Source organism: Brachyistius frenatus, unplaced genomic scaffold (assembly GCF_029030835.1).
Source record: "Brachyistius frenatus isolate BFR_SWC_R1_liver_20210118 unplaced genomic scaffold, ASM2903083v1 Contig_114, whole genome shotgun sequence".
In the NCBI taxonomy this organism is placed as follows: Eukaryota; Metazoa; Chordata; class Actinopteri; family Embiotocidae; genus Brachyistius; species Brachyistius frenatus.
Genome location: NW_027210713.1, coordinates 59,104 through 85,981, shown reverse-complemented (window position 1 = coordinate 85,981; position 26,878 = coordinate 59,104). Strand labels below are relative to the sequence as shown.

At 41.4% G+C, this 26,878-nt stretch overlaps 3 protein-coding genes and 1 pseudogene across 4 annotated transcripts in view; all 4 read left to right on the top strand.

Annotated features, from left to right (window-relative positions):
* Positions 1–12,350, top strand: part of plch1 (phospholipase C, eta 1) — a 49,532-nt gene extending 37,182 nt beyond the window's left edge. Inside the window, exons 13-23 of one of the 2 annotated variants that reach the window (XM_069712925.1) lie at positions 755–849; positions 2,789–2,886; positions 2,992–3,171; positions 4,067–4,174; positions 4,481–4,605; positions 4,799–4,883; positions 5,747–5,893; positions 6,310–6,389; positions 6,550–6,609; positions 7,148–7,535; positions 8,438–12,350. In XM_069712925.1, the coding sequence (XP_069569026.1) occupies positions 755–849; positions 2,789–2,886; positions 2,992–3,171; positions 4,067–4,174; positions 4,481–4,605; positions 4,799–4,883; positions 5,747–5,893; positions 6,310–6,389; positions 6,550–6,609; positions 7,148–7,535; positions 8,438–11,178 (4,107 nt within the window). In that variant the 3' untranslated portion in view covers positions 11,179–12,350. The remainder of the gene's footprint in view (positions 1–754; positions 850–2,788; positions 2,887–2,991; positions 3,172–4,066; positions 4,175–4,480; positions 4,606–4,798; positions 4,884–5,746; positions 5,894–6,309; positions 6,390–6,549; positions 6,610–7,147; positions 7,536–8,437) is intronic. The other variant, XM_069712926.1, reaches the window with a different exon arrangement.
* Positions 12,351–13,671: 1,321 nt separating this feature from the next.
* Positions 13,672–18,028, top strand: LOC138629325 (extracellular calcium-sensing receptor-like). Its single transcript, XM_069712945.1, has 11 exons — positions 13,672–13,888; positions 14,034–14,272; positions 14,381–14,472; positions 14,621–14,800; positions 14,909–15,097; positions 15,176–15,718; positions 15,862–16,071; positions 16,168–16,291; positions 16,370–16,563; positions 16,649–16,930; positions 17,240–18,028. The coding sequence occupies exons 1-11, from the start codon at positions 13,728–13,730 to the stop codon at positions 17,660–17,662; spliced, it is 2,637 nt and encodes an 878-aa protein (XP_069569046.1). The 5' UTR covers positions 13,672–13,727; the 3' UTR covers positions 17,663–18,028.
* Positions 18,029–21,243: 3,215 nt separating this feature from the next.
* On the top strand, positions 21,244–25,330 carry LOC138629342 (extracellular calcium-sensing receptor-like). The gene is made up of 12 exons (XM_069712963.1): positions 21,244–21,251; positions 21,599–21,777; positions 21,972–22,063; positions 22,297–22,476; positions 22,603–22,791; positions 22,884–23,094; positions 23,191–23,387; positions 23,591–23,800; positions 23,907–24,030; positions 24,202–24,395; positions 24,528–24,809; positions 24,908–25,330. The coding sequence occupies exons 1-12, from the start codon at positions 21,244–21,246 to the stop codon at positions 25,328–25,330; spliced, it is 2,289 nt and encodes a 762-aa protein (XP_069569064.1).
* Positions 25,331–26,226: 896 nt separating this feature from the next.
* Positions 26,227–26,878, top strand: LOC138629341 (vomeronasal type-2 receptor 26-like; annotated as a pseudogene).

Below are 26,878 nucleotides of genomic sequence, written 5' to 3'. Positions count from 1 at the left end.
TTTCCTAGTCCTTGTCTCTTTTTATATACAGTCGCATTAATTCAGTTTATATAGATTTAGACATCAATGTTGTGTGAGTGGTTGTTTATACAGACATCCTTTCAACATTCCTCTTTTTCTCAGTTTGGTTATTTCCCTCTCTGAACTTCTTCCTCCATCCATTTGCTTATTTTTACCTTCCTCTTCCCCTCCCTTGTTTACCCACTCATATCTCCTCTTCATTCTTTTATGCCTCCCACTCTGCATATTATGCACCCTCCCACACGTGTGTGTATATATTCGTGCATGCATGGGTGCAAGTAATCTGCTGGCAAGCAGCCTGAACCCTGTAATTACTGCAACCCTTATCCTCTTCTCGAATCCACTTTAGCTATAATAAAGATGTTGCTTCAGTTTCTCTAAAAAAAGCACACACATCAAATACAGTCATGCTACAATTACATATGCTATACCTAAAAACACCCACTGACATGTACAAACACTGCTACTACAATAACAACACTCTCTATGAATCGCACAGCAGCCTCTATGAGATGCACTGAATTTACTAAAGACAAACTAGCAACAACCCCTGACTGTTAAACAACTCATGAGCGAGTGTGTAGGTGGTATCATGCCCGATGTGTGTTTAACACATTTATCAGGATTTGAACTGAAGGCAAGGATATAGGTAATACTCTTCAGTCAGTTTGAAGAACCGTCACTGTGGTGTAATGCATTTGTTTATATATTCTGGTGTGTGTCCATTGTCCAGAGGCATTCCAAATCCAGGCTGTCATGCCAAAGCGTGGACAAGGAGGAGGATGTTCAGGAGAGATCTGGGAGGGAAGCCGGAGGACAGTTCAACAGGTGACCTTTGACCTGCTTCACTGCAACATTGACAATTCCTGACAAATGAGAGGTTTGACACTTGCTGACTGCAGCGAACACCAGAAAAGTTTAGGGCATCAGTCGTGCCAGAGCTTCCCAGACAAACCTTCACTGTACGTTTATGTGAGAGAATGATGCACTACGAGCTCGACTGGGTCAGAATAGGAAAGGAGAGAATGATGAGTGGTTTTAATTCCTTGTCCTTTTCTGTGAAATCTCTGATAAAATGTACAATCATTGTTTTCCACCTTTCTGAGATTGTGACGCTATGTTCACTCTGCATGCCTTGCTGTGCAAGTATACCTTTCTCCTCTGATCCTATGTTTTATTTTTTGGTCATTTTTCAAAAATATTTTTAGCATAAGAAGTAATTTTACTGACTTTTTACATTGACAATATACAGTACATAACATTTATAACAAGATATGATACTATACAACGCTGTTATCATTTTACACCAAGTGTGCAAAATATGGACGACACGAGGAGAGATGAGTCGAAGCAACAGAAATGTTTTAAAATTTACAAATGTCTGAACACTCGAGTTTGTAATTGACAAACTGAACCGTCAGGCACAACCCCGATCACATCAGTTCTGGCTCAGATTACTTTACTATTCCAGCAGGTTGAACAGGGTCGGCTCAGCGCTGCGTTGGAACAAATTTACTGTGCAAGGGGGATCTTCCACAGCTGTGGATCAGATGTGTCTTTGAAATTAGAGGCAAGGCAAACTTAAAAAAAGACAACAAAAAACAAAACCCAGAGGAGCCTTTGGTAAAACAAGTGTCAGGTAGACAGGCAGTGTTTTTATTTAGTCAACAGCTGCTTCAGAGCCACCAGTTCTGATTACAGTAAATCTCTCAGGCTTTCTGTACAGTTCAGCTGCACTCAGCAGTATTACGCAGGATTCAACATTGTCATATGCCAGTTTGCCAGACATGGCCCAACTAGAGTGGGCGATATGGCCCTGAAATATGATCATATTTCAGGGTATTTTTAGTAAACTGATTAGCTTGATGTTGACGACATAATTCCTTTGGAATGTATTTGATTATATTAAAATAGATATTCCGCTTCACTATTACTCTACTGAACAAGTCCACTTCAGCAGTTTTGCATCTTTTCTCATGCATCAATATAAGTAATGAAAAATGTTGCATTGGATTGACATAACCACATGATTAGATATTATTGTTGCATCAGAGGTTTCCACAAATGTGATCTGTATTAAATTTAGAAATCATTTGTGAAAGTGGCTCAAAGCAAAATATTGTAAGTCAGAATAAATGTTTTTCTTTCTGGTTACACTATTATTGAAAAAGAAGAAGAAAATAATCAAACCGAGTCTATTTTTATCTACAGTTTGAACGTAGCACACTACTCCCTCACACATGTTCTTTGTCCACCGTGGTCTCGCGTTTTCCTCTCTCTGTGTGAGTGAACATTGGGCAAGACGTATGGAAATTCAGCTTTGTTTTCCTGTCTGATTATAAGACCTCGTCCCTTTTTTCTTCCAGTCTCTGCTCCTGGTTGCATAATCATTTATGCATGTCCCAGGGAACTGTCACAATACAGATTCCGGCAAGCATGCGTCTTGAGTTGATATGTAACGTACTATCTTTGTGCAACAAGGCGTGTGCATGAATGCGTGGGTCTTGCTGCACTGCATGTGCTCTGGTCCCTATGAAAGCTTTTTGCCTTTGATGTTCTTTCCTGCAGTTTGCAAGCTGCCTCTGATGGTCAATCCTCTCTACCCTGCTGCTTTTCCACAATAAATGCTTACATGGGTAGATGAGTGTGTGCATGTCTTATCTCCTATACTTTTTACTTTACCTACCTTATATATCTTTACATGATCTCACTTTGTCTCCTGTGTCCATTCTTGCAATTGTTTTTGGCCATCTGGCGATTGTTGTAGGGGTGGAAGGAAGAGGAAGACGATGAAACTGAGTAGAGACCTGTCCAACCTGGTGGTGTTCACCAACTCTGTTGCCTCTCAGGAGTGTCTGAATGAAGGTGAAACGCCAAAGCTCTGACACCTGCACACACACAAGCAGAAAGGCACTTTATAATCTTTACCTTGAAAACATTTGCTCATGTCTAACCCGTGTTTCTCTTCAGGTACTCCAGGTGACGTCCTGTCGTTCAGCGAGACCAGAGCACAATCTCTGGTCAATCACAGAACCGAACAGTTTCTGGCTTTTAACCAGAGGCAGCTGTCACGGATTTATCCTTCAGCCTATCGTATTGACTCCTCCAACTTCAACCCCCAGCTTTACTGGAACGTGGGTTGTCATCTGGGTAAGACTGCAGTCTATTACTCCAAGGTTTTCACCTGTATGGAGGCTGTTCATGAAAAAAACACCAGGTGCCTTCTGTTCTGCCACATACCTGCCAAATTAACTGACACTGCAAATCACATACCGGCAATCTTACAAAAACACTCATGTGGGGCCTTCACATGATTCACTTCATACATGTAATGTTGTGTAGTTTGATAGTGGTCATGTGTATGGAGGCTGTGAGCAGCTTCTGTATGTTTGCATATTGTGTGAGCTTGTTGCAGGATTACGGTCAGAACAGGATTTACTGATATTAAGGGAAGAATATAAAAGTAAATAAATGATAAGATGTGGAAAAAATAAAAAGAGTTGGAATTGAATATTTGTATCTGTTCAGAAGTAAATCAAAATGCAAGGAATCTAATATGTACCCAAGCCAATTGAATTTTCCGTCCATTATCTATACCTACTTTATCCTGAACAGGGTCACAGGGGGGCTGGAGCCAGAAACAAAGACCATTCACCCCTAGGGGCAATTTAAAATTAAATTGCACCAATTAAATTGAGGTGCATGTTTTTGGATGTTGGGAGGAAGCTGGAGTACCCAGAGAGAACCTATGCAGGCACAGGGAGAACATGCAAACTCCACACAGAAAGGCCCAGGCCCGGATTTGAATCCAGAACCTTTTTGCTGTGAGGCAACAATGCTAATCACTGCACCACTGTGCCACCTCAATTGAATTTTATTTCTGGTAAATTCTGAAGGCCATATTGGTGTCTTATTTTCTAAGAAATCAAAACACAGAGGGGCTTACAAAAGACTTTGGTGATAACTGGATGAATTCATGTCAAATCTGGATGGAACTTCAGTGACATTTTGTTGTAAATTAAAAGTTGTTTCTTATTTTCTTTAGTGGCCCTCAACTACCAGACAGACGGGAGGATGATGCAGCTCAACAGAGCCAAATTCATGGTGAATGGAGGTAGTGGCTACGTCCTCAAGCCTCCTCCAATGTGTAAAGGTATGGCAACTTACAAACCGCATGAACACAGACAAGTACGACTACACACCTACAAATCATTGTTTGGTCAAACAAACAAAAAACAATGTGCAAATTATTCTATTTTGTTGTAATTGTAGCTATCAAATAATAATAAGATATGGCCTCAGGAATAACATTATAGTAAGTAATTCTGCTTACTTCTGCTTACTGAGAACGTACAGAACATGTGTTGTGTGGAAACAACAGTGAGAGAGGCTGTGGATATCAGGATTCACTGACGATATCAATCAAAGTTGTTGTTCTGCTGTCTTTTATTCCCGCCAGGCTCCTTCAATCCATTCAGTGATGACCCACTTCCAGCTTACCCCAAGAAGCAGCTCATTCTCAAGATCATTAGTGGACAGCAGCTACCAAAACCACCAGACTCCATGTTGGGGGACCGTGGAGAGGTGAAAACACAGCAGAGCACATCCACTGGGAACTCACAGTCTCCATTTGTTCTCTCTCACACACTGTCATTCACACACACCAATGCACCGTTATACTGCATTATTTACAGATGCTCAACTTGCTCTGAGCATCAGTGGCTATCACTGTCATGAAATGAAATAAAATGTATTGTATTTCCCTCTGTTCTATCAGATTATTGATCCGTTTGTGGAAGTGGAGATCATCGGTTTGCCAATTGATTGCTGCAAGGAGCAGACACGAGTTGTTGATGACAATGGTTAGACACACACACACATACACACCAATTTTAAAAATACCACAATATCACGTCACTTTACATTAATGCTGTGACGTGCCAACCCTTCCTGCACAAAACGCACTGAGGCTTTGTTTTGTTTTTCAGAAAACCCATATTTAATGAAGTCACTGTCGTTTGCATTTCGCCATGTTTACAAATGCTTGAATGTGAGCTAACTACTGTTGACATGCATGTCCTTGAGAAAAAAACAAAAAAACCACACAACTGAAGTTTTGTATACTTCTAAATAAAAATGTGAGGGTTTCTTCTAAACCTTTTTTCTCCACAAACATCCACAGCCTACCCAGCGTGACCCTGTGACTCATGTTTTGGGTCGGAAACCCACCAGCAGAGAACCACTATACTACACTACATGTGGCACACAAACAAAAGTAAATACAATCAGAGGTATTTTCACCTCTGTGACCTTCTGACATTATTTAAAAAAACAACAAAAAAACAGAGCAGAGATGAAACAATGCCGTAGCCACAGATGCTGTGGAGCACTGCCGGGATCAAAAGTCAGATTAATAAATTTGAGGCACAAAGGAAGCAAAACGGAGTGATCTGCATGTTTCACACCTAACGTGTCTTAATGGAGGAGGATACGCAGCAGAGGGGTGGGGGTGTGAGGTGGGTGGAAGAAAACCTCCTCTAGCAAAGGTTATGAAACCCTGGTAGCGCAACAGTTTTATAAGATTAGTGTGCAGATCATTTATCCCTGAAATACATCATTTGACACACCACTATGACCAACTCCATCTTTCTCTTTAAAAACAGAATAAGATACTGATGATATAGAGACTAATCATCATGATCATATATGTGTGTATTTTCCTCAGGTTTTAACCCAGTATGGGAGGAGACTCTGTCCTTTACACTTCACATGGCTGAGGTGGCACTGGTGCGTTTCCTTGTCTGGGACCATGACCCCATTGGCCGGGACTTTATTGGTCAACGGACTGTTGCCTTCAGCAGCCTGATGCCTGGTCTGTGCAGAATTTCTGTGTTTTCAGCTTCAACTCTTTTGTGTATGAATGACATGAACTTACAAGGGGGCACAGTTTGTCATTGCAAGTTATAATCACTACAGTACTGCTACTTAACACAAATAGACACACACACTCACACTTGAAAATAATTTACCCTATGGCTTTGTCAGTGTTATGGTTATGTGGCACATTATCATGTGTGTGGTGAACCATTATTTGATTGATTTGTATGGTGAAAGTCCTTGGCTTCCACTATATAATTGGCTTGGCAGGTTAATTTTGTTATCGACATCCATGAGAGTTAAATCTGAACCTGATGCCCTCTCCTGAGGAATCATCTACAGAATAACCATTGTGATGACTGGACCAATTCTTTAGCTCATACGTTTTCTTTCTTTCATCTCTGACAACAGGTTACAGACATGTTTACTTAGAAGGACTGACTGAGGCTTCCATCTTTGTGCATGTGTCAGTGCATGATGTCTATGGGAAGGTGAGTGCTTTATAGTCCTGCTGTTTCCTGTTGCATCCCCTGTTAGCTTCTTTTGTCAACTGAGATTAGATTTTGGAGGTAAACAGAAAAATAATGTTTTTAATGTTCCCAATACATCCATCAATTGAGGCTCTCTTCCTTCAATTATTTGTCTTTCTAGTGGAGCCCTCTAGTCCTGAACCCCAGCTTTACCATAATGCACTTTCTAGGATCAAACAAGGTATACTTATGCCTGAGGCTCGTTGTGGTGCTGCACGAAAAAGTAATGCATGATGCAAATGTTAAATTTGTGTTCAGCCATATCGTCAATGACTTGTTTGTGTGTGATATTAAACCACTGGGTCATACAGTTTGCTTACAAGGTTAGTTTTCATTCTGAATTCTTTTTTTTTCAATGGGTGTTTTTTCACTGTCAACAAAGATGGAATAATAAGCAATGCAAGCATGCCTGCACAACCAAACAACAGCTTCTTGCATTTTGTTTGCTGTGGTAGTTTAAGGAGTAAGGGTGCCATCTACAGGCCATGTTTATACAAACATTCTGTTGTATTTGCTGCAAATCAAGTTTAGTACATGGCATATCTTTTCATTGTTTCCATGAAAATTAATACCTTGACTACAAACTGTAATGTGTGAAAAGTTGTATTCAGTGTGTGAGAAGTGCAACCCAGCTTGTGTTTATGTAAAGGGAATTTCCTATTTACTGATATATTTTCCTAATCTTCTTTCCTTCCTGTTTGATTCCTCCCTTTCCTCAGGGTCATCATCTGCGAGGTATACGGGGTTTGTTTAATCGTTCTTCCAAGTCCTGTGTGGACACAAACTCCGGCGGTCTTCGAAAACGCTCCATCAGTGACCACCTCCTGCGACGAACAGCCAGTGCCCCCGCGAAGGGACGCAAGAAGAACAAGATGGCTTTATCAGAGTCAGTGGCTTCGATATCAGACCAAAAGAATGGCACAGGTGCATGGGCCGGAGGAGAGGGCGTGTCAGGGAAGGAAGGAAGGGTGGAGAAGCGTCTCCAGCCCCGAGCCCCACTGATCCACAGACCTATCTCCATGCCTTTAGACAGGCTTCTGCAAGGGCAGCTGTCCCTCTGCTCCCCAGACAAGGAACAGCATGATATGGGAGCAGACACCATCATTGGTGGGTATTTTCTTCTCATCCCATTCAAAGAAAAAAAGAAATACTTTGGAATTATGCAAATTAAACTTAAATTACATCCATTCTAGTTGAATTTCCCATTAGATATTTGTAAGATTTGTGATACATTATCTAACACCAACACTATCAAAGTCACATAAATCTATGTAGTAATAATAGAGTCACTATTAGTAATAGCTATGTTGTATTATTCAAGTCATTTCATAACAAAATATGAGTAAAGTACTACATTGTTTGTGATAAAATGCTTGGAATTGACTTAAATTTGAGTTTTGCATTTACCTGAATTGCTTTGCACGTTGATTTAATGCAAAATGTTTTCTAATTTCTCTCACTTGCTTTACTTCCTGCTACAACTATCTAAAACTCATGTACAGTAACCATGTGCACTGACAGACTACAGCCTACTCTCCATGATACCTTAACGTGCCTTTTCTGTCCCATCTTCATTTGTTGTGTTTCTTTATAGTAGAGAACTGACTAGGATATTCCTGCAGGTAATCTAAAATACCTATTGTCTGAAGGTTGCATCGTTCAAAAACATATCAGTATTGCGTCCACCCAGTGTATTTTGTTCAAAAGTGGTCTGAGAGATATATTGCTGTGTCATTTGATCCCAATCCCATTTGACCATCTCTGTCCTAATCTGATATTTGCAAACATGGACTCTTTCCTTTTTTTTTTAAACTTCCACAGCCCCATTTTCCAGCTTCCCCTTTCACAGTTGTCCTTGGTGATCCATTTGTCTGTGTATTGCTATTGCCTTGTATTGGCTGGACTGTTACTTGTTGTCATTTATTTGTTGGTTGGCTTGGTGTTCTACAACGTACATCAACTATAGTATATTGGTATTACATTTGTTCTTTAACTGTCTGTGTCCACAGGAGGTTGTCCCTTCAACAGGCCCAGGTCTTCCTCTGTGGACATTATCATCGAATCATCATTCTCCATTGAATCAAGCCTCTCTCCGCCCTCCAAGACGTACAGAAGTAAAGAATTTTACCAATCAGAGGAGGCTTCTTATCTGGTTATTGGAGGTGGAGAAGTAAGAAAGGAAGAAGAATATGTCAATTACCAGTCAGAAGTCACCAAATCAAACACCATCTCCACAGGAAGAGAGAAAAACTGCTTTGGCTCACCATTAACAAATAGCCAGATGAGATCAAATAAACCAGAGACATCTTCAAATAGCACAACATTCACAGTTGCACCTTCAGTCTCCTCTTCCTCCTCCTCTGCTCCCTCCTCTGTGGCCCCTCTCTCCCCTGTCAGTATGGACTGTGATCTGAAGAGTCCCAGCTCTGTGCATGACAGCGCCATCTCCAGGCTCATTGATGCTGTGTCCTTAGGCAATGAGCAAGACACATGTGGCTCTATTTCTGCCCTGATTGGTCAGTTTGAAAGCACAGTTGACCAAAGTGATTTTACAACACTATCTCCAGATGTAACCCCTTCTGGTCACTCAAACCTCAGGCCTACCACCCCTAAAATCCTGGAAGAGTTAAGCTCTCCTCTAAAGACCAAGACAGCATCTCCTAATAAGAAACACATGATAAGTCCCCAAAGGGTGGCTCAAAAAACAAATAATTTAAATCGTGATATCTGTTCACCCCGCAAGATTTTCCAAGCAAATAAACCTGCTCCAGCCCTCATCTCCAGCCCAGAGACTGCAGACCTGGAGGAGGTGTACACCATTCTGGACGAGGAGGTGCTGTTGCCTGTATCAGTTTACAACCTGAGGAAACAGACGGTCCATGTTCAGGCAGACCCTACAGAGAGCGCACGCTCAAGCTGTTTGGGGTCCTCTCCAGAAAAGGTGGTTCAGGGTTTAGGGAAAGGACACAATGTGGGCTGGGATGATGTGCACAGAAAGAGAGGCAAAAGGGAAGAAATTGAGGAGACAGAGGAGAGGGTATATGAAGAGGTGAGCGATCTCCCTGCACCAGTGTGTGACACAGCGCGGGGTACCTCTGAAAAGTACATGAGCTCCCCTGTAAACGACTGTTTCCAGTTTCTCCATGATTCAGCTGGAAAGGTTTTTGCAGGAGTGGAGCTAAACGTTGATGAGGATCCATTGGAGAGGATGCTGACTTCACAGAGATATAGCAGCAAATGGGACGGGCTTATAAGTCCAACCAAACGCCATGCTATTTACCAAAACCACGAGTCCACCCCCAGCCACCCCCAACAAAAACAACCCATGTCTTATCGTGACCCTCAACAACAGTACCCGTCACATTCATCTCCTGGAGCCTTTTCACAGTGTCATTCCCCGATGAATAAACCTTCTTATCAGCTGTCTAATCACCATCCACACCAGGACAACACCCAGGCTCCACTCCACCATAGACATGTCAACTCTCGACCCTCCAACCCCAGTCCGCTGCGTCAGAACAGCTACCCTATACCTCAGAGCAATTGTAAGGCCCTTAACAACAGCAGAGACTTGAGCAGTTCCTACACACAACAAAGAGGCTATTGTGGCAGCCACATCCTAAACAGATCGCATCATGACAGGCAAGGGTATAAACAGATGGCAAGGGAGCAAGTGGGGTGCTTCCGCAATGGTTTCTCCTCTTACGAAAGCCTCCCTGGTCAATCTGCTGCATCTGTAAACATCTGTCGAGACAGAGACCTGCATTCCCCCTCTTCAGACTGTGAAGCAATGTACAGCCAGTTAAACTCTGGCTGTATCATGGCCTCATCAGAGTTTTCAACTTCTGGGAACACCCAGCCACATAGCCAAAGTCCAACACAATCACATGCCCTGAAACAGTCATGGAACCAAAAGGTTTCCCTCATTAATACTCAACACCAGCCACAGGCTGAAACCACAGTTTCTCTTCACTCAGATTCAGGGCCTTTATCAACTCATCCCCAATCTCCGACCATAGACTCCACCAACTCTAGCCCATGTAAGTCCAAGTCCCTGGGAGACCTAACCTCTGAAGACATATCATGTAACTTTCAGAGCAAATACCACATTATCAGTCGAAGTTTCATCACTCCTAATATGAGGAAGCAAAAGAAGATGGGCACCATGGGGGGAGTAACTTTCCAATCACAGTCTTGTGATCCACTTACAGAACAGCTGCGCAAGCTGGTCAGCCTGGAGGGGGATGACAGTGACAAAGTTAGGCCCCAGTCTCCTCAGTTGCATCAGAAAGCCAAATCCCCACTGTCACAGCCACAGGAAACTAGTACAGCCCCTGTTGTTCCCAGGGATATAGATGATTCCCCTCCACTTCTTACCCGTCGCCTATCCTCTCGGAGCCAAAGCCGAGTGCGTCATATCAATAGCCGTGCCCGTGAAAGACAGCAAGAAGCTCTAAAAACACGGGCAGGAGTGGTGATCAATAACACTGCCAGCATTGGTGGGGTGGTATTGAGGAATAAACCAGCCTCACAGAATCCACAAACTAACAGACACTCTACTGGTTCATACATAGCAGGCTACCTTGGTCAGCTGGAGGACAGGGGACTTCCTGAAGGAGCTTGCACATCATTACTTTATGGAAACGGAGATCATTATGGAGATCGATACTATACTGACGACTCTCTCCCACCTGCAAACACTTCCCACTCAGCATCCGAGCCCGAGGTCTACTTTCTACTGAGATTGTAGCTCTAACCCTAACATAGCATGACATTAAGACTCAGGCAGTGATTCTTGATCAAATTGGATTATACCAAAAACCAGAGGATCAAGGGAGTAAAGACTTGCCATTGTTTGTTCCTATGTTCATTAACCAAGATGTTTCCCTCATAACAGTTAAATAATGTTATTCTGGGCTATTTCTGGAAAGAGTTATAGTCTGTACAATATAAATGAAACATTACATATAATCCATGCCTGGATCTGACAGCATGAATTTCCTGTATGACATGTCCACTATTCAATAGTGAATGGTCTTTCTAGTCGGCTGTGTATTGTCTATATTCTGCTTGATGTGTAAATGTACTTGGGAACTTTGAGTCCCACCCAATGGCTTCCTTAACGGATTGTACAGATACTTGTTAACGTTGTCTCTGTGATGTTCTGTCCAAACAACGTACATTGACTATGAAGCCAAAAAAAAAACCCCCAAAAAACCGAATTGGCTTTTAAGCAGAGGGAATGTCTTTCTTTGAATCATTTAATTGTGTAGTATAATCCAACAACTACTTTCAATAGATGGATTCATCTTTTCAAATATCAACTGTAAGTCTTCCTTCTCTTTTCAGTGGTATTTTGTTATTTGTATTGTGTGCAAATACTCCTGACATGATTTTTCAGTTTAGTTGAGAATGTATGTTTGTGCATGTTACATGTGAACATGTCAAGCATGACTATGCACCAGTTTATATAATAGATGTTGCATTGCCCAACCACATTTGCACAGAACATACAATTGTATTGGATACAACAGAAGGACGTATGCTTGTTTGTATTGGGTGCAGTACAGTACATAAACGTCTGTGCTTGGACTTGTTGCTCTCTATGACCTGTAGAATAAAAAAAAATGTGATTGCAGATTTTTAAAATTATTATTATTTTTATAATTGCTTTGATACAGATTGCAAAAATAATCTCTTGTTGGTTCGGGTTATTTCATTTTGTATACCTTAATGAACTGAACAAACAGAGTGACAACTACACAGGGCCAGGCTGACGAGGGCAGGGCGGCAGAGCTGCAGTTTTTTTTTGAAAATTATTGTTTCAGTATTACACCATCCTTTTTTCTTTGTATTGTTGCTCACTAGAGAATTGTGAGCATTTTCCTACCAATGCAATAAAATACTGTAATATTTGATTTCGACAAATGGCATGTCTATTTCCTTTTTTATTCGAAAGATAAAATTAATCAAGCTCAATCTCAAAATCAATTCATTTTAAGCCTCTTCTTTCCCCTATATGCGACCTTACACATAATGGGATGTAATTGCTCATAAAAAAAACTGCAATAGAGATGGCAAACAGCACACCTGTTGCTCTGGGCATACAATTCCCCAACCTGGGTCCAACCTAGACGGCCACGCTTTAGTAAGTTTAACAGATCAATTATAGTAAAAGTCTTTGGAAATCAAAGAAAAAACCCAGATTGCTTTTATCTTTGATTGTCACTTTTCAGATAATGAGGATAAGCCGTAAGCAGTCAAACCTCTTCACTTCCTTATCCTGAGGTGCAGTATCTCAGTTACCATAGTTAATTTAAATGAGATAATACAGTATCGCGTCTGTGGTGTTGGATCTCAACCTTTTTACAAGAATAATTGTATTTTGAAGAAGGGCAACAAACTGAAAGGTTTAAAGAATTGGAAGACGTTTTTCTCTAAAATTATAACAAAAAATGTCCAGCTCGGTGTCATGCCAAAATGTGTTCCGCACGCGTCAGTCCACTGGAGAATACCATGTTAATGTTTAGTGTCGCTAAAGTGTAAAACGTAGATGCATGCATGATGAGGGTCTAAGAAACAGGTCATGTCTGAAGTACAAAGAGAAAGTTGTTGTAAGAAGTAGGTTAGGGGTTGTTGGTTGAAAGTAACACAGGATTTTCATTAGTGTGACTGGTGTTAAGTGTTTAAGAAGTCAACGTGGATTTCTTTTATATGATGTGTCGTCTGCTGCTTCGGTCATCACTTTCACCTCCTTGCAAAACACACACACACACACACACACACACACACACACACACACACACACACACACACACACACACACACACACACACACACACACACACACACACACACACACACACACACACACAAGGCGTTACACCTGTTATAAAACCTCACATCAACACCTCACATACAGAGAGGGAGGGAGGGAGGTATGTGTTAGTCAGGATACCATTTTCAGACTTAAACTTATCATTGGAGATTTTTAACCAAGTGAAAGATATTTGTTTTTATTAGTTTTTCTTTTTGAAGGTAACTAAGATGAGGCTATAATGTTATATTTAGAAATGTAGAATGCATTTAATGTACTCTGCAGTCAGGCTTGATGAAGTATTTTTGTGTTGAATTGTATTTGAAACTGACAGAATTTATTGCAATTAATGCATATTTTGATGTTCCTGTATGTGTTATCTGTCCAGCAGAGCTGCATCCATGTCTTGGTTTCCCCGGCTCCTCTCTCAGTGGCTCTCCCTGCTGCTTCTCAGTGGAGTCGGCAGACGGATAGGACTGGAGATGGTTCAGGCAACAGTGTGCACCCAGTGGGCTGCACCGGGAAACAAGAGCCTCTTCCAGGATGGAGATGTGATTATCGGCGGATTTTTTAATCTTTATTATATACCTTCAGTTGGAGAACAAGACTTCACCAAGATGCCACATTATGAACCTTGTACCGGGTAAAACCTAATCACACTGTGCATTTTTGTTAAAATGCTTTTTTTTTATGATATTATATGATATCTTATCATATTATGACTTTTACTCACATAACCTTTCACAGGTTATTCAATACACCATGTGTTTCTCCTCCTGTGGTCTCAGTTTAGATCTAGAGTCTTTAAAGTTCATGTATGCTATGGTGTTTGCGGTGGAGGAAATCAATCGTAACAGCACCCTGCTGCCGGGAGTGAAGCTAGGTTACCGTATACTTGATAGCTGTGCTCAATACCCCTGGGCTCTGCAAGGACCTCTATCCCTGGTCGGAGGAGACGCACACAGCTGCAACCTACAAGCCTCTACGCTTCATTCTGCAACTTACCGACAACCTGGAGACACAGCAGGTTTGACTTGATATCAGATATGAGCAATTAACATTTGTTACATCAGAGAGAAAACAACTGATTTTCACTGCAGCATGAATTTTTTTTTCTTGTTTGTCTAATCATCAGGTGGTCAGCCTGTTCCTTTGCTCATTGGTGGTGCTGCATCTACAACGAGCATAATGCTGTCCAGAATCCTGGGGCCTCTTTCTGTACCCCTTGTGAGTTTCTTTACCTGAAGAAATATAAATCTCTGATGAGACTTTCTCATAGTATATTAAGAGGCTTGTTTAACCTTTTAAAGAAAAGAAAAAATGGTATTATTGCTGCAAAAACTTTGTCAAAATAGCATTTGTGTTTTGCCCTCAGATCAGCTACTTGGCAAGCTGCCCCTGTCTTAGTGATAGGTCCAAGTTTCCCAACTTCTTCAGAACAGTCCCCAGTGATGTTTATCAAGCTCGAGCCATCGCACAACTGGCCATACGTCTCCACTGGACTTGGATTGGAGCTATGGTTGTAAACAATGATTATGGTCAATTTGCGATGCAGGTATATATCTTGTTACTGTACGGTTAAATGTCTGTTAAAGTCTGTCATGTCTCTCTTTTACGAAGAAATAACATGAACATATTTGTTGTTTTGGCCTCCATATTTCAGGTATTTCAGGAAGAGATTCAGGGTAAAGGAGTATGTTTGGAATTCATAGAGACTGTCCGCAGACAAACTATTGTGAGTGATGCCAAACGTGCAGCACTCACAATTCAGGCTTCGACTGCAAGAGTGATTGTCATCTTTTGCTGGTATACAGATGTGAAAAGACTATTTCAGGAACTGGCCGAGAGAAATGTGAGCAAACGGTGTAGAAACATGATGGCAGGTGTTTTTCTTGTAAGTCTTCTTTATTTCAGTGTCCTCTCACTGTAGGTGACTGACAGACAGTTTCTGGCCAGTGAGGCTTGGAGCACCAGTGATGATCTTCTCCACGATCTCACCATCTCCAATGTGACAGCTGGTGTTGTTGGTGTGGCCATTCGAAGTTCAACAATACCTGGATTTGGAAACTATCTCAGAAGTTTGAACCCCATTTCTCATTCTTATGATGAATTCTTGAGAGAATTCTGGGAGAAAGAGTTTGGATGCAGTTATGGGGACAGTTCGCTCTTTGCATATCGCTCTTCACCCCTCAGGACACTGTCTGACGATCCGTCAAATGTTTCTACCTCAGTGCCTGTAAAGGGGTTCCTTCACAAAGTTTCACTCCCTCCCTGTAGTGGCACAGAGTCCATGGAGGGAGCGCAGCGACCCTTTACGGACACCTCCCAGCTTAGGGTATCGTATAACGTGTACCTTGCAGTTTATGCAGCAGCCCACGCCCTTCACAGCCTTCTCTCCTGCCCCAACACAGAAGGCCCTCCAGGAAACAACAGCTCCACCTGCTCCTCTCCAAAACACATCCAACCCACAGAGGTGCAACACAACTGTCACGGTGTCACCAACAAGAGCGATTGTTGTTCAAGTTTTCACTAATTCAATGTGTTTTTTAAAAACATTTATACTTTGGATACTGATTTTTTTTTGTGAACAGTTTCTTCAACATTTGCCTCTTTCAGCTCTCACAGCACCTGAACAAAGTGAACATCACCACACCAAAAGGGGAGATGTTTTATTTTGATGGAGCCGACATTCCTGCAAAGTACGACCTTGTGAACTGGCAGAAAACCCCCGAGGGGACACTGAAACTTGTCTGGATTGGTCACGTTGATGGTTTTGACCTCCACCTTAACGAATCAGCTATTCAGTGGAGCACAGGGTCAAATCAGGTAGTCAGATCAAACAACTATTTCAAAGCTTTTAAGAACATTGTGACAGAAAATAATGTCAATTCACATGTTGAAGTCATACGGCTTTTTGTTTAGGTGCCTGTTTCAGTGTGCAGTGAGATCTGCCCCCCAGGTACCCGAAAGGCCAACAGGAAAGGAGAACCTGTCTGCTGTTTTGACTGCATCCTGTGTGCTGAAGGGGAGATCAACAATAAAACTGGTGAGGAAATATGAACGTTGCCCATCTGAGTTCTGGTCCTGTTCTCAGCCCTGTTTCCTCTCTATCCACTCTGTCTAGGTTCCCTTCACTGTGAGCCGTGTCCATCTGAGTTCTGGTCCAATGTTGAAAGAACTGCCTGCATCCCTCGACAGCTGGACTTTCTATCCTTCAATGAGACCTTGGGCATCACTCTGACAACAGCAGCTGTGTCTGGTGCTGTTGTCACAACAGCTGTGTTTGTGGTTTTTCTTCACTACCGTCAAACACCAATGGTGAGAACCCGGCATAATATCACAGAGTTGATGGTATGCTGTCTTTCTGTCATATTCCTTTCTTTCGTTGTTTTGCCACCTCAAGGTACGAGCCAACAACTCTGAACTGAGCTTCCTGCTTCTCGTGTCACTGAAGCTCTGCTTCTTGTGCTCCTTGGTGTTCATCGGTCGTCCATCAGTCTGGTCTTGCCGGTTCCAGCAGGCTGCTTTTGGGATCAGCTTTGTACTTTGTATTTCCTGCCTCCTGGTAAAAACCATAGTGGTTCTGGCTATTTTCCGCTCAGCTCGGCCCGGTGCTGAAGCCTTGATGAAGTGGTTTGGTCCGGGCCAACAGAGAGGAAGTGTCTGTTTCTTCACCTGTATACAGGTATGTATATTTTTTATTGGTTAAATAATGGAAACATTTATTAATATTATATGTTACAGTAATTTCATTGCATGCATCAGGTATAATAATCACTTACTGGTTGCTGCTTGTATTTGTAGGTATATTGGAGGAAAACAAAATTGTGAGGAACAAATACTTGACAACATTTAACTATTTCATTTTAAATGTATTTTAGTACCTGGTTCATACAAGAAAATGATACTGGACATTGTAAGCTGTATTATAAAGTATTTCTTCATATTTTATTAGCAGCTTTATAACTTTGAAATGTGTTTTCTTTTCATCCAGGTTATCATCTGTGCAGTATGGCTGTCCCTCAGCCCCCCCATGCCTCGACGTGACCTGGGTTTCCAAGGGTCAAAGGTCACAGTGGAGTGTGCCATGGAATCTGTGGTGGGCTTCTGTCTGCTTTTGGGTTACATTGGCCTGCTGGCCTGCACCTGCCTCCTCTTGGCCTTTCTTGCACGGAAACTCCCTGATAACTTCAACGAGGCCAAACTGATCACCTTCAGCATGCTTATTTTCTGTGCTGTTTGGGTGGCCTTTGTGCCTGCTTATGTTAGCTCTCCTGGGAAGTATGTGGTCGTTGTAGAAATTTTTGCAATTCTGGCCTCCAGCTATGGTTTACTGTTCTGTATTTTTGCCCCAAAATGTTTCATTATTCTTTTGAGGCCTGACAGAAACACTAAGAAACACATGATGGCTAGATAGTTTTCCTGGCATGAATTTGATCGTATGACTCTTTATCATGTCCCACCAATTCCTCTTGTGGAGCCCTTTGGTGAACAATATAAGACCTACATTGACCTGCATCATGCACATATTTATGTTTATGTGTAATGCCAATTCCTTTCATTTAGATAATGCTAACCCTTAATGTACCACAAATTTCCAGCTTTTATTGCTAATTGAATAACTAATATTTCTGCTGTTGTGCTGACAATCAATGCTCCTGTAATACTGAAGCAAAATGTAGATTTAAACACACGTAAATGGGATTTTGTATCAATGTGGGTAGGTTGGTTTCTTTTCCTGTTTTTATTAAATATTGTATCTCAGCTGGATAAAACTCTGCACCAGTTTTAGACATGCTGTTTCTGGGTCTAATGTTCTTTATCCTTGTTGACATAAGCTATTTCTGACTAGGGCATGTTGCTGCTGCTCTACCTGCATCTCCATCGTCCAACGGTTATGTCACTTGTAATTTTGTATCACTGACAGGAGCCACTTCCAAGGAACAATTTAAAACACAGTGACATGTTTCTATGTAACAGACAATAAGGGTATGAGGAAGGTATAACTGTTTATTATTGCAGAGTTGTCAAATTTCCTGCAGAAAAAAAAAATCCTTCTATATAATCATAAGAATGGATACGATTGTACCCATGTTAGTAAATTAAAAACCCATCACACACCTACAGTAGTCCCAGTTGATTGCCTACCTCTATTTCGTTGTATTCTTGAGTAAGGCCTTTTTCTAAATCGTCTGGTTAATCATTTATTTTGTGAGTGCAGTTTTTCCTCTACCATTGCAACTGCAGGTGGAGCCGGAGAGGGACGCCTGTTTGCTCATGAACAGGTTTCTGCCCATTCTTGTGTCAGTTTTAGAATAAAAAATGAAAACTGTATGTCAATTTTATTTTAATTTCTTGCCATAATTCCTCATGCTGTCTATAAACCCTACTATCATAATCCATAATAGTCATGTTTCCAGATTACAAAGAAGAGCAGAAATTATGTTCAGTGATAACCCTATGTTAGCAAAGACAGACAAGTAATGTCACCTAAGGCTACTATGCCTCGCATTCACCTAGACTGATTCCTCCTTCAACTGACCAATCAGAGAATATGACAAACAACAAACTCTCCTTTTTGTTATTTTAACCTTCGTTGGCGCATATGTTCTGATGTCTATTATGCAGATATTGGAGAAGTCAGTTTGAAAATGTAATATAATTTTTTTTAAATAAATTCCACATCTGTTTAAGTGGCCACAACACCCAGTCTAATTTATTTGCTGCTACAATATTATAATATAGCTACTTTAAAAAAAATAAATGGATGGTACAATGTCACTTATGATCTGTAAAACCATGAAAAACAGCAAACAAATATGCACACAGCCTCCTGGTCCCTCTGTGCCGCCTCACTGTTAGTGTATAATAGGATGTAATTGCTTGTGAAATAATCAATGATGGGGCTGAGGAACTGCACACCTGTACCTCATCCTTTCTTCATTAAGTTTGATGTAACTTAATCCTCGGCTTTATGATTGGCATTAGGAGTGTAAAACATGGTTTGCGTGTCCTATCAACTACTTTGCGTTTATGTAAAGTTTGGTGTGAGCTCAGTGTTAAAAACATGCAGCTTCAACAACAGATCAAATCCAAACAATCAAATTAAGCACTGTTTTTCATTTTAGTCTCTTGTCAATAAGGTAAACGCTTATATAAAGTATCTGTGAGTACTTTCAGATGACCGGGACAATGTCAAAGCTCCTTGATGACATGATATACTGTACCTGCCTGCTGATGTTTGGAAACGTACACACGAACAAGTAAATGGCATCCATAATGTCCTTCTCGCGTTCTCTCCTTGACTTCTGACAATGACTCCACGGCGTGTTAATGTCCAGCACTCACAGCATGTGTCCGAGAAAAAAAAGTGGTTTCTTTACGGAACCGGCGGCCCTCGTGAGCAAAATGTCTGCCGGGCAAAACAAAAGGTGCTGAACGGTTCGTGGTGATCGAGCCAAGGATATTTTTCATTCAATAGGCGACTGAATAACTGCAATTGCAGTCTGCACTTCTTAACAGAGTATTTTCTCAGCACAGCTGATATCAGGTAGGGGCAGCAGAGCGGAGGCTGGCTGGTCCTGCTGCTGCAGGCCCCGTAGCTCGGCCACCGCTTCCTCATCTTACCGATTCTCATCATTGCGTTCATAGGAGCGACAATGCACGAGGTCCTCGCTGTTGCGTTATCGTCAGTGTTGTCCACTACAACGCTGGGAGGAGCAGAGTTTGTCCCTGTCCGGTGGAGTTTATGGCATTTCCACTTGAGCAGATGAAGCCAGCTACATTAGCCAATGTCACTACCGGTCACTACCGTACGTGCCGAACCCCTGAACCCCGACCTTACATGCTCTCGCAAGACTTGCCATAGATTTTACGTACTTGCTGAAAGCCCAGGAAAAATATTTTCTCCAACCACCATTAAACACAGGAAACTGGAAAGTCTTCAGTCGGAGTACTTTCTTCTAAAAATAAATATCCAAATGATAAGAGTTGTTGGTGAGTCCTCTGAGACTGGGACACTTTCTGTGAAGAGATGTTGCTGATTTAAACAGCACCACTAAAGGTTAGTGATTTAGATATAGTTTATTTTTCTTAGTTTATTCCAGCTCCATTATTTATAATACACAGTATATGACAGATTTTCTTTTCCTGGCAAATCTTCATTATATGATTAATATAGTGAAACAAGCTAAATTCTTTTTAGAATTTTCTAAAATGTTTTCATAATGAAATTTAATGAACACAAATAACAGCCTGGCTTTGCAGCTAAGGGTGTGTGAAAGGTGTAGTTGTGTTTTAAGTATTTCTAATCAAATCTCCTTTTCCTAATCAACTAAAAGGTAACGTTGAAAATCTTTTGGGATATCTGTGACCACAACCCTCCGGGCAAATACTCCAGTTTCTGTATCACACACACCAATCCCCATCATTATTGTTCTGCCCTGTTTTTTGTGCCATGTCATCTTGTTTACTACAACTCCACTTTGGGCTTTAGAGCTATTATTTATACCGAGAACAACATGTAAGTTGTGCAGAGCAGGAGGGGGGTAAGTCATGGTTCAGATCCCATGTCATTTGTCAGTGCAAGCTATAACTGTTTTAATATGCATGTTGTCAATAATTATTTTTCTTTATAGGTGGATGCCTAAAATATTTCACAGTACTTTTTCCTGTTTCACAGTGAGAAATTTAATACAATTTGACCTTTTAGTTTCAGAAACCGCTGAAGTTTACAGATATTTAATTTATTACTTCTCTTATTGATGGATGTTATGTCAATGAAAGTTATCTAATACGGTGCACATATTCAAAGTTTCAGAACAGCTCCATCCATGTCTTGGTTCTCCTGGCTCTTCACACTATGGTCCTGCTCCACACCATTGCTGCTCCTTGTGGGGCTTTCCGGCAGACAGCTGGGGCTCGGGTCTGGACCGCAGGTGGTTCAGTCAGTGACTTGTTCTCTTTGGGGGACACCGAGTGATGAGGGTTTGTTCGAAGATGGCGATGTAGTTATTGGTGGGCTTTTTAGTCTCCGTTATGAACCTCCAGATACAGACCATGACTTCACTCAGCTGCCACACTACAAACCTTGCACTGGGTAAAACTCTGAAATGTGGTGTTTACTGTCAATGCTGTTTGATACATATGCACATGTTTGACATACACAAGTGCATTTTTAGTTGTATCTTTTCTATTCGAAAGGCAGCATTCACCTGTTAATTTTCTTGTTAAAAAAAGTGATGCTATAATTGCTTTTCCAGTGACGCAAAATGATCACAGAGTTGTTCACAGATTAACAGTTTCACAATCACTTCACAATTATGATGATGTTTCTTCTCTCCTGTGTTTTCAGCTTGCAAAATCTTCCATTGCAGTACATTTACGCTATGGTGTTTGCATTTGAGGAAATCAATCATAGTACAACCTTGCTGCCAGGTGTGAAGCTGGGTTACCACATTCGTGATAGCTGTGCCCTTCCCCCTTGGGCTATACAGGCAGCACTGTCACTGGTTGGAGGAGACAGCACCAGCTGTAATACAGCAGCTTTGCCTGCTGGAAATAAAGAAGAAATTGAAAAGAGGAGAGGTACTACATCTAGCTTTTAATTGATATAATGTATGTCCTTTCCTGTTAATATCAAGCATATAATATTGCGTCGCAGTTTTGTGTTGAGTGCAAAGTTAATTACTATTTCAAATTAATGAATTTAATTATTTTGTCATCAGGTGATCAGCCTGTTCCTTTGATCATTGGTGGTGCCTCATCTATAACGGCTCAGATACTCTCCAGAATCCTGGGGCCACTCTCTGTACCTTTAGTGAGTTCCAATAAAATCAAAACTATTTTATACTTCATGTGTTTTTAAAAAGCTTTAAATTGAAATCACTTGTTTAGCGTTTTCTTTTTTACACACTCTGACTCTGACCATGGTGCATTAATAGTGCCATTATCTCTTCATCTAGTGTATTTACAGTGAGCTGTTGCAATACAGATGCCATGTTTATGAGTTTTCATATTATAGACTGTATGTATGTGTTTTTTTTCTTTTAGATGAGCTACACGGCTAGCTGCCCCTGTCTCAGTGACCGGCTCCAATATCCGAATTTCTTCAGGACCATGGCCAGTGATATTTACCAAGCCCGGGCCATCGCCCAGCTCGCTATACGCTTCAACTGGACCTGGATTGGAGCTGTGATAGCAAACAACAATTATGGCCACATGGCAGTAAAGGTGGCCTCATTTGTTGTTGTATTTGTTGTAGGAGAAATGTCACAGCATCTATACAAGACATCTCTTTATTTTAACACTTTGAGCACATCTAATCTTTTTGTTCTTGTTCTTCACTTGTAATATCAGGTGTTTCAGGAGGAGATTCAGGGAGCAGAGGTGTGTCTGGCATTTGTAGAGACGCTCCAGAGGGAAAATATTGTGAGTGATGCCAGACGAGCTGCTCTCTCAATTCAGGCCTCAACTGCGAGAGTGATTTTGATCTTTTCCTGGTATACAGATGTGAGGGAACTGTTTCTGCAGCTGGCCAACATAAATGTAAGAAAGTGAAGTAAAATGAAATAGAATGTACTAAATGTAATCCAACTGGAGTCATTTTTGACTTGATTGTGTCCTCTTGCTATCACCAGGTTACTGACAGACAGTTTCTGGCCAGTGAGGCTTGGAGCACAAGCGGTGATCTTCTCCAAAATCCTGTCACAAGTAAAGTGGCAAGAGGTGTTCTTGGAGTTGCAATTAGAAGTTCAGCTTTACCTGGATTTGAGAATTATCTAAAAAAATTGAACCCGTCTTATCGTCCTGATGATGAGTTCCTGAAAGAATTTTGGGAAAAGGAGTTTGGATGTAGTCCTGGGGCCAGACCTCCTCCTTCATATGCCTCTTCATCACATTTTTATATAAACAGGTTTCTTCAGAAGGATTCTCTACCACCCTGTAGTGGCACAGAATCTCTGGAGTGGGTGCAGAATCTCTTTATTGACACCTCCCAGCTCAGGGTATCGTACAACGTGTACCTTGCAGTTTATGCAGCAGCCCACGCCCTTCACAGCCTTCTCTCCTGCCCCAACACAGAAGGCCCTCCAGGAAACAACAGCTCCACCTGCTCCTCTCCAAAACAAATCCAACCCACAGAGGTGCAACACAGATATGTCCTTTTAATAATTTCCATCAGATGAATTTTAGACTTTTATAACCTATGTTTTCAAATTTCAATTTTTTTTAATTTTTTTTTAAAGGGAGCATAAAACAGGTGCATTTATCAGATAGAATTTAACTAGTACTGTTTACATGAATAATAGAAACATTATTTTCTATGTCAACATTTTGATGCTTTCAGCTTTTGCAGCACCTGAACAAAGTGAACTTCACCACACCACAGGGTGAACTGTTTCATTTCCAAGGAGCCGACATTCCTGCAAAGTACGATCTTGTGAACTGGCAGAAAACCCCCGAGGGGACACAGAAACTTGTTTTGATTGGTCGCGTTGATGGCTTTGACCTCCACCTTAACGAATCAGCTATTCAGTGGAGCACAGGATCAAATCAGGTGCCTTAAACGCCAGTAATTTGAATCATGCCAATACTAAACCTTCTGTTGAATCAATTTCACAACACATTATATACTCAGGAAAATGGTTTTACTTGTTGTTTAGGTGCCTGTTTCAGTGTGCAGTGAGATCTGCCCCCCAGGTACCCGAAAGGCCAACAGGAAAGGAGAACCTGTCTGCTGTTTTGACTGCATCCCGTGTGCTGAAGGGGAGATCAGCAATAAAACTGGTAGGGAAATGTACACTGTGACCGTAAACATTTTATCTAGTCAGCACTGCAATGTCTGCGCAATATTTAAATATGCAGTAAGCCGAACTTTGTCTAATGCTTTTAGCTCATCTACATTTTCCCCCCTAAATTTTTGCCTACCTCCCTGTTGTGTGTGTTTTCTTCTCCCAGGTTCCCTTCACTGTGAGCGGTGTCCCTCCGATTTCTGGTCCAATGCTAAACGAACTGCCTGCATCCCTCGCCATCTGGACTTCCTGTCCTTTAATGAAACATTGGGAATTACCCTCACTGCAGTAGCTGTTTGTGGTGTCGCAGTGACAACAGCTGTGTTTTTGGTATTCCTCCACTACCGTAAAACACCAATGGTGAGAACCCAAATTAAAACAGACAATGCCCTATTATTTTGAGAAATAAATCTTTCGTTTTTTTTTTGTTCTTGCATGTTATGTTTTTAATGTATTTGTCCATTTAATGCAAATTCCAATTCTCATGTTAAGGTACGAGCCAACAACTCCGAACTGAGCTTCCTGCTTCTCGTGTCACTGAAGCTCTGCTTCTTGTGCTCCTTGGTGTTCATTGGTCGTCCATCAGTCTGGTCTTGCCGGTTCCAGCAGGCTGCTTTTGGGATCAGCTTTGTACTTTGTGTTTCCTGCCTCCAAGTCAAGACCATTGTGGTTCTGGCAGCGTTCCGTTCAGCTCGGCCTGGTGCCGAAGCCTTGATGAAGTGGTTTGGTCCGGGCCAACAGAGAGGAAGTGTTTGCTTCTTCACCTGTATACAGGTCGTACTTACAGAGGCGCTCATTTGATTAAAAAAATATTACTCATTAAGGCATTTACTTATATTAAAATGACATGTGCAATGCTTTTTTTCATCAAGGTTGTCGTCTGTATTATATGGCTATTGCTCAGCCCCCCGGTGCCTCAACCTGACCTGGACATCCCGGGGTTAAAGGTCACCCTGAAGTGTGCCATGGCCTCTGTGGTGGGCTTCTCACTGGTCCTGGGTTACATTGGCCTGCTGGCCTGCACCAGTCTCCTCTTGGCCTTTCTTGCCAGAAAACTTCCAGACAACTTCAACGAGGCCAAACTGATCACCTTCAGCATGCTGATTTTCTGTGCTGTTTGGGTGGCCTTTGTGCCTGCTTATGTTAGCTCTCCTGGTAAATATGCAGTTGCTGTTGAAATTTTTGCAATTCTGGCCTCCAGCTATGGTTTACTGTTCTGTATCTTTGCTCCAAAATGTTTCATTATTCTGTTGAGGCCTGACAAAAACACTAAGAAACACCTGCTGGCTCGATAGCAAAGAAAATCCCAATGCATGCTATGACTTGCCATTTTAAGTCATCTAAGTTATTATTTGCTTATTAGCCTGAAAGGATTCATTCTATGTAAATAGTATTTTAGAACAGGGATAATTATTTTAGGATTTTCCTAAATGTGACATATCCTTATATTCTGTCTGTGATAAATTTCTGCCACTATCTGCTCACAACAATCTGTTTTTAATTAATAGCTTTGTGTGTTTGCTGTTGGGATAATTAAAAAAGTAAAAATTTAAAAAACAAGTAAAAAAAATAAAATTGTCTTTACTTTTCTAACTAATCAAAACTGTGTATGTTTTACTTCAATACTTACAACAGCTACTAATGTAACAAATGTTACACAGAATATAAACAATCACAGCCTTAATAAAAAAATAATGAAAAATAGTTCCCTGGTTTGTGTTAAAAAAAAATCTTTGTAGTGATTGCATCACAGGTTGTTCTACAAATGTTAATTTGGAGAAGATCAGAGTTCTGGCAGGGAGTTACATTGGATTACACTTGACAACTTCAAGAACTGACTCAGAAAGGAACCTATGTGAATTTATTGCAGGGACAATTAGTAAGAAGATGGTCAGAACAAAGTGAACATCACCACACCACAGGGTGAACAGTTTTATTTTGATGGAGCCGACATTCCTGCAAAGTACGACCTTGTAAAACTGTCCCCCCCGAGGGGACACTGAAACTTGTTTTGATTGGTATTCAGTTATTCAGTGGAGCACAGGATCAAATCAGGTCTTAAATAAAAATTTTGTATTTACATAATTTTTGCTGTTGGTCCAAATAAATCTATTTTGTCTTTGAGAATATGGATTGGCTTTTTGTTTAGGTGCCTCGCTTACAGATATTCTAACGATTTATTTGATTCCCTATGGCAATATTTTCTTTACAGGTACGAGCCAACAACTCCGAACTGAGCTTCCTGCTTCTCGTGTCACTGAAGCTCTGCTTCTTGTGCTCCTTGGTGTTCATCGGTCGTCCATCAGTCTGGTCTTGCCGGTTCCAGCAGGCTGCTTTTGGGATCAGCTTTGTACTTTGTATTTCCTGCCTTCTGGTAAAAAACATAGTTGCTCTGGCTGTTTTCCACTCAGCTCGGCGTGGGGCTGAAGCCTTGATGGTCCGGGCCCTCAGCCCCCCCACGTTTTTAACGTGACCTGAGTTTCCAAGGGTCAAAGGTCACGTAGGAGTGTGCCATGGAATCTGTGGTGGGCTTCTGTCTGCTTTTGGGTTACGTTGGCCTGCTGGCCTGCACCTGCCTCCTCTTGGCCTTTCTTGCATGGAAACTCCCTGATAACTTCAATGAGGCCAAACTGATCACCTTCAGCATGCTGATTTTCTGTGCTGTTTGGGTGGCCTTTGTGCCTGCTTATGTTAGCTCTCCTGGGAAGTATGTGGTTGTTGTAGAAATCTTTGCAATTCTGGCCTCCAGCTATGGTTTACTGTTCTGTATTTTTGCTCCAAAATGTTTCATTATTCTTTTGAGGCCTGACAAAAACATTAAGAAACACATGAAGGTTAGATAG

Coding starts and splice junctions, on each gene's coding strand:
- LOC138629325 (XM_069712945.1), top strand. CDS start 13,728: ATGGTTCAGGCAACAGTGTGCACCCAGTGGGCTGCACCGGGAAACAAG. Junction 16,292..16,369: donor GGAGATCAACAATAAAACTG/GTGAGGAAATAT, acceptor CACTCTGTCTAG/GTTCCCTTCACTGTGAGCCG. Junction 16,931..17,239: donor GTTTCTTCACCTGTATACAG/GTATGTATATTT, acceptor CTTTTCATCCAG/GTTATCATCTGTGCAGTATG.
- LOC138629342 (XM_069712963.1), top strand. Junction 22,064..22,296: donor GGCCACTCTCTGTACCTTTA/GTGAGTTCCAAT, acceptor TTTTTCTTTTAG/ATGAGCTACACGGCTAGCTG. Junction 24,031..24,201: donor GGAGATCAGCAATAAAACTG/GTAGGGAAATGT, acceptor TTCTTCTCCCAG/GTTCCCTTCACTGTGAGCGG.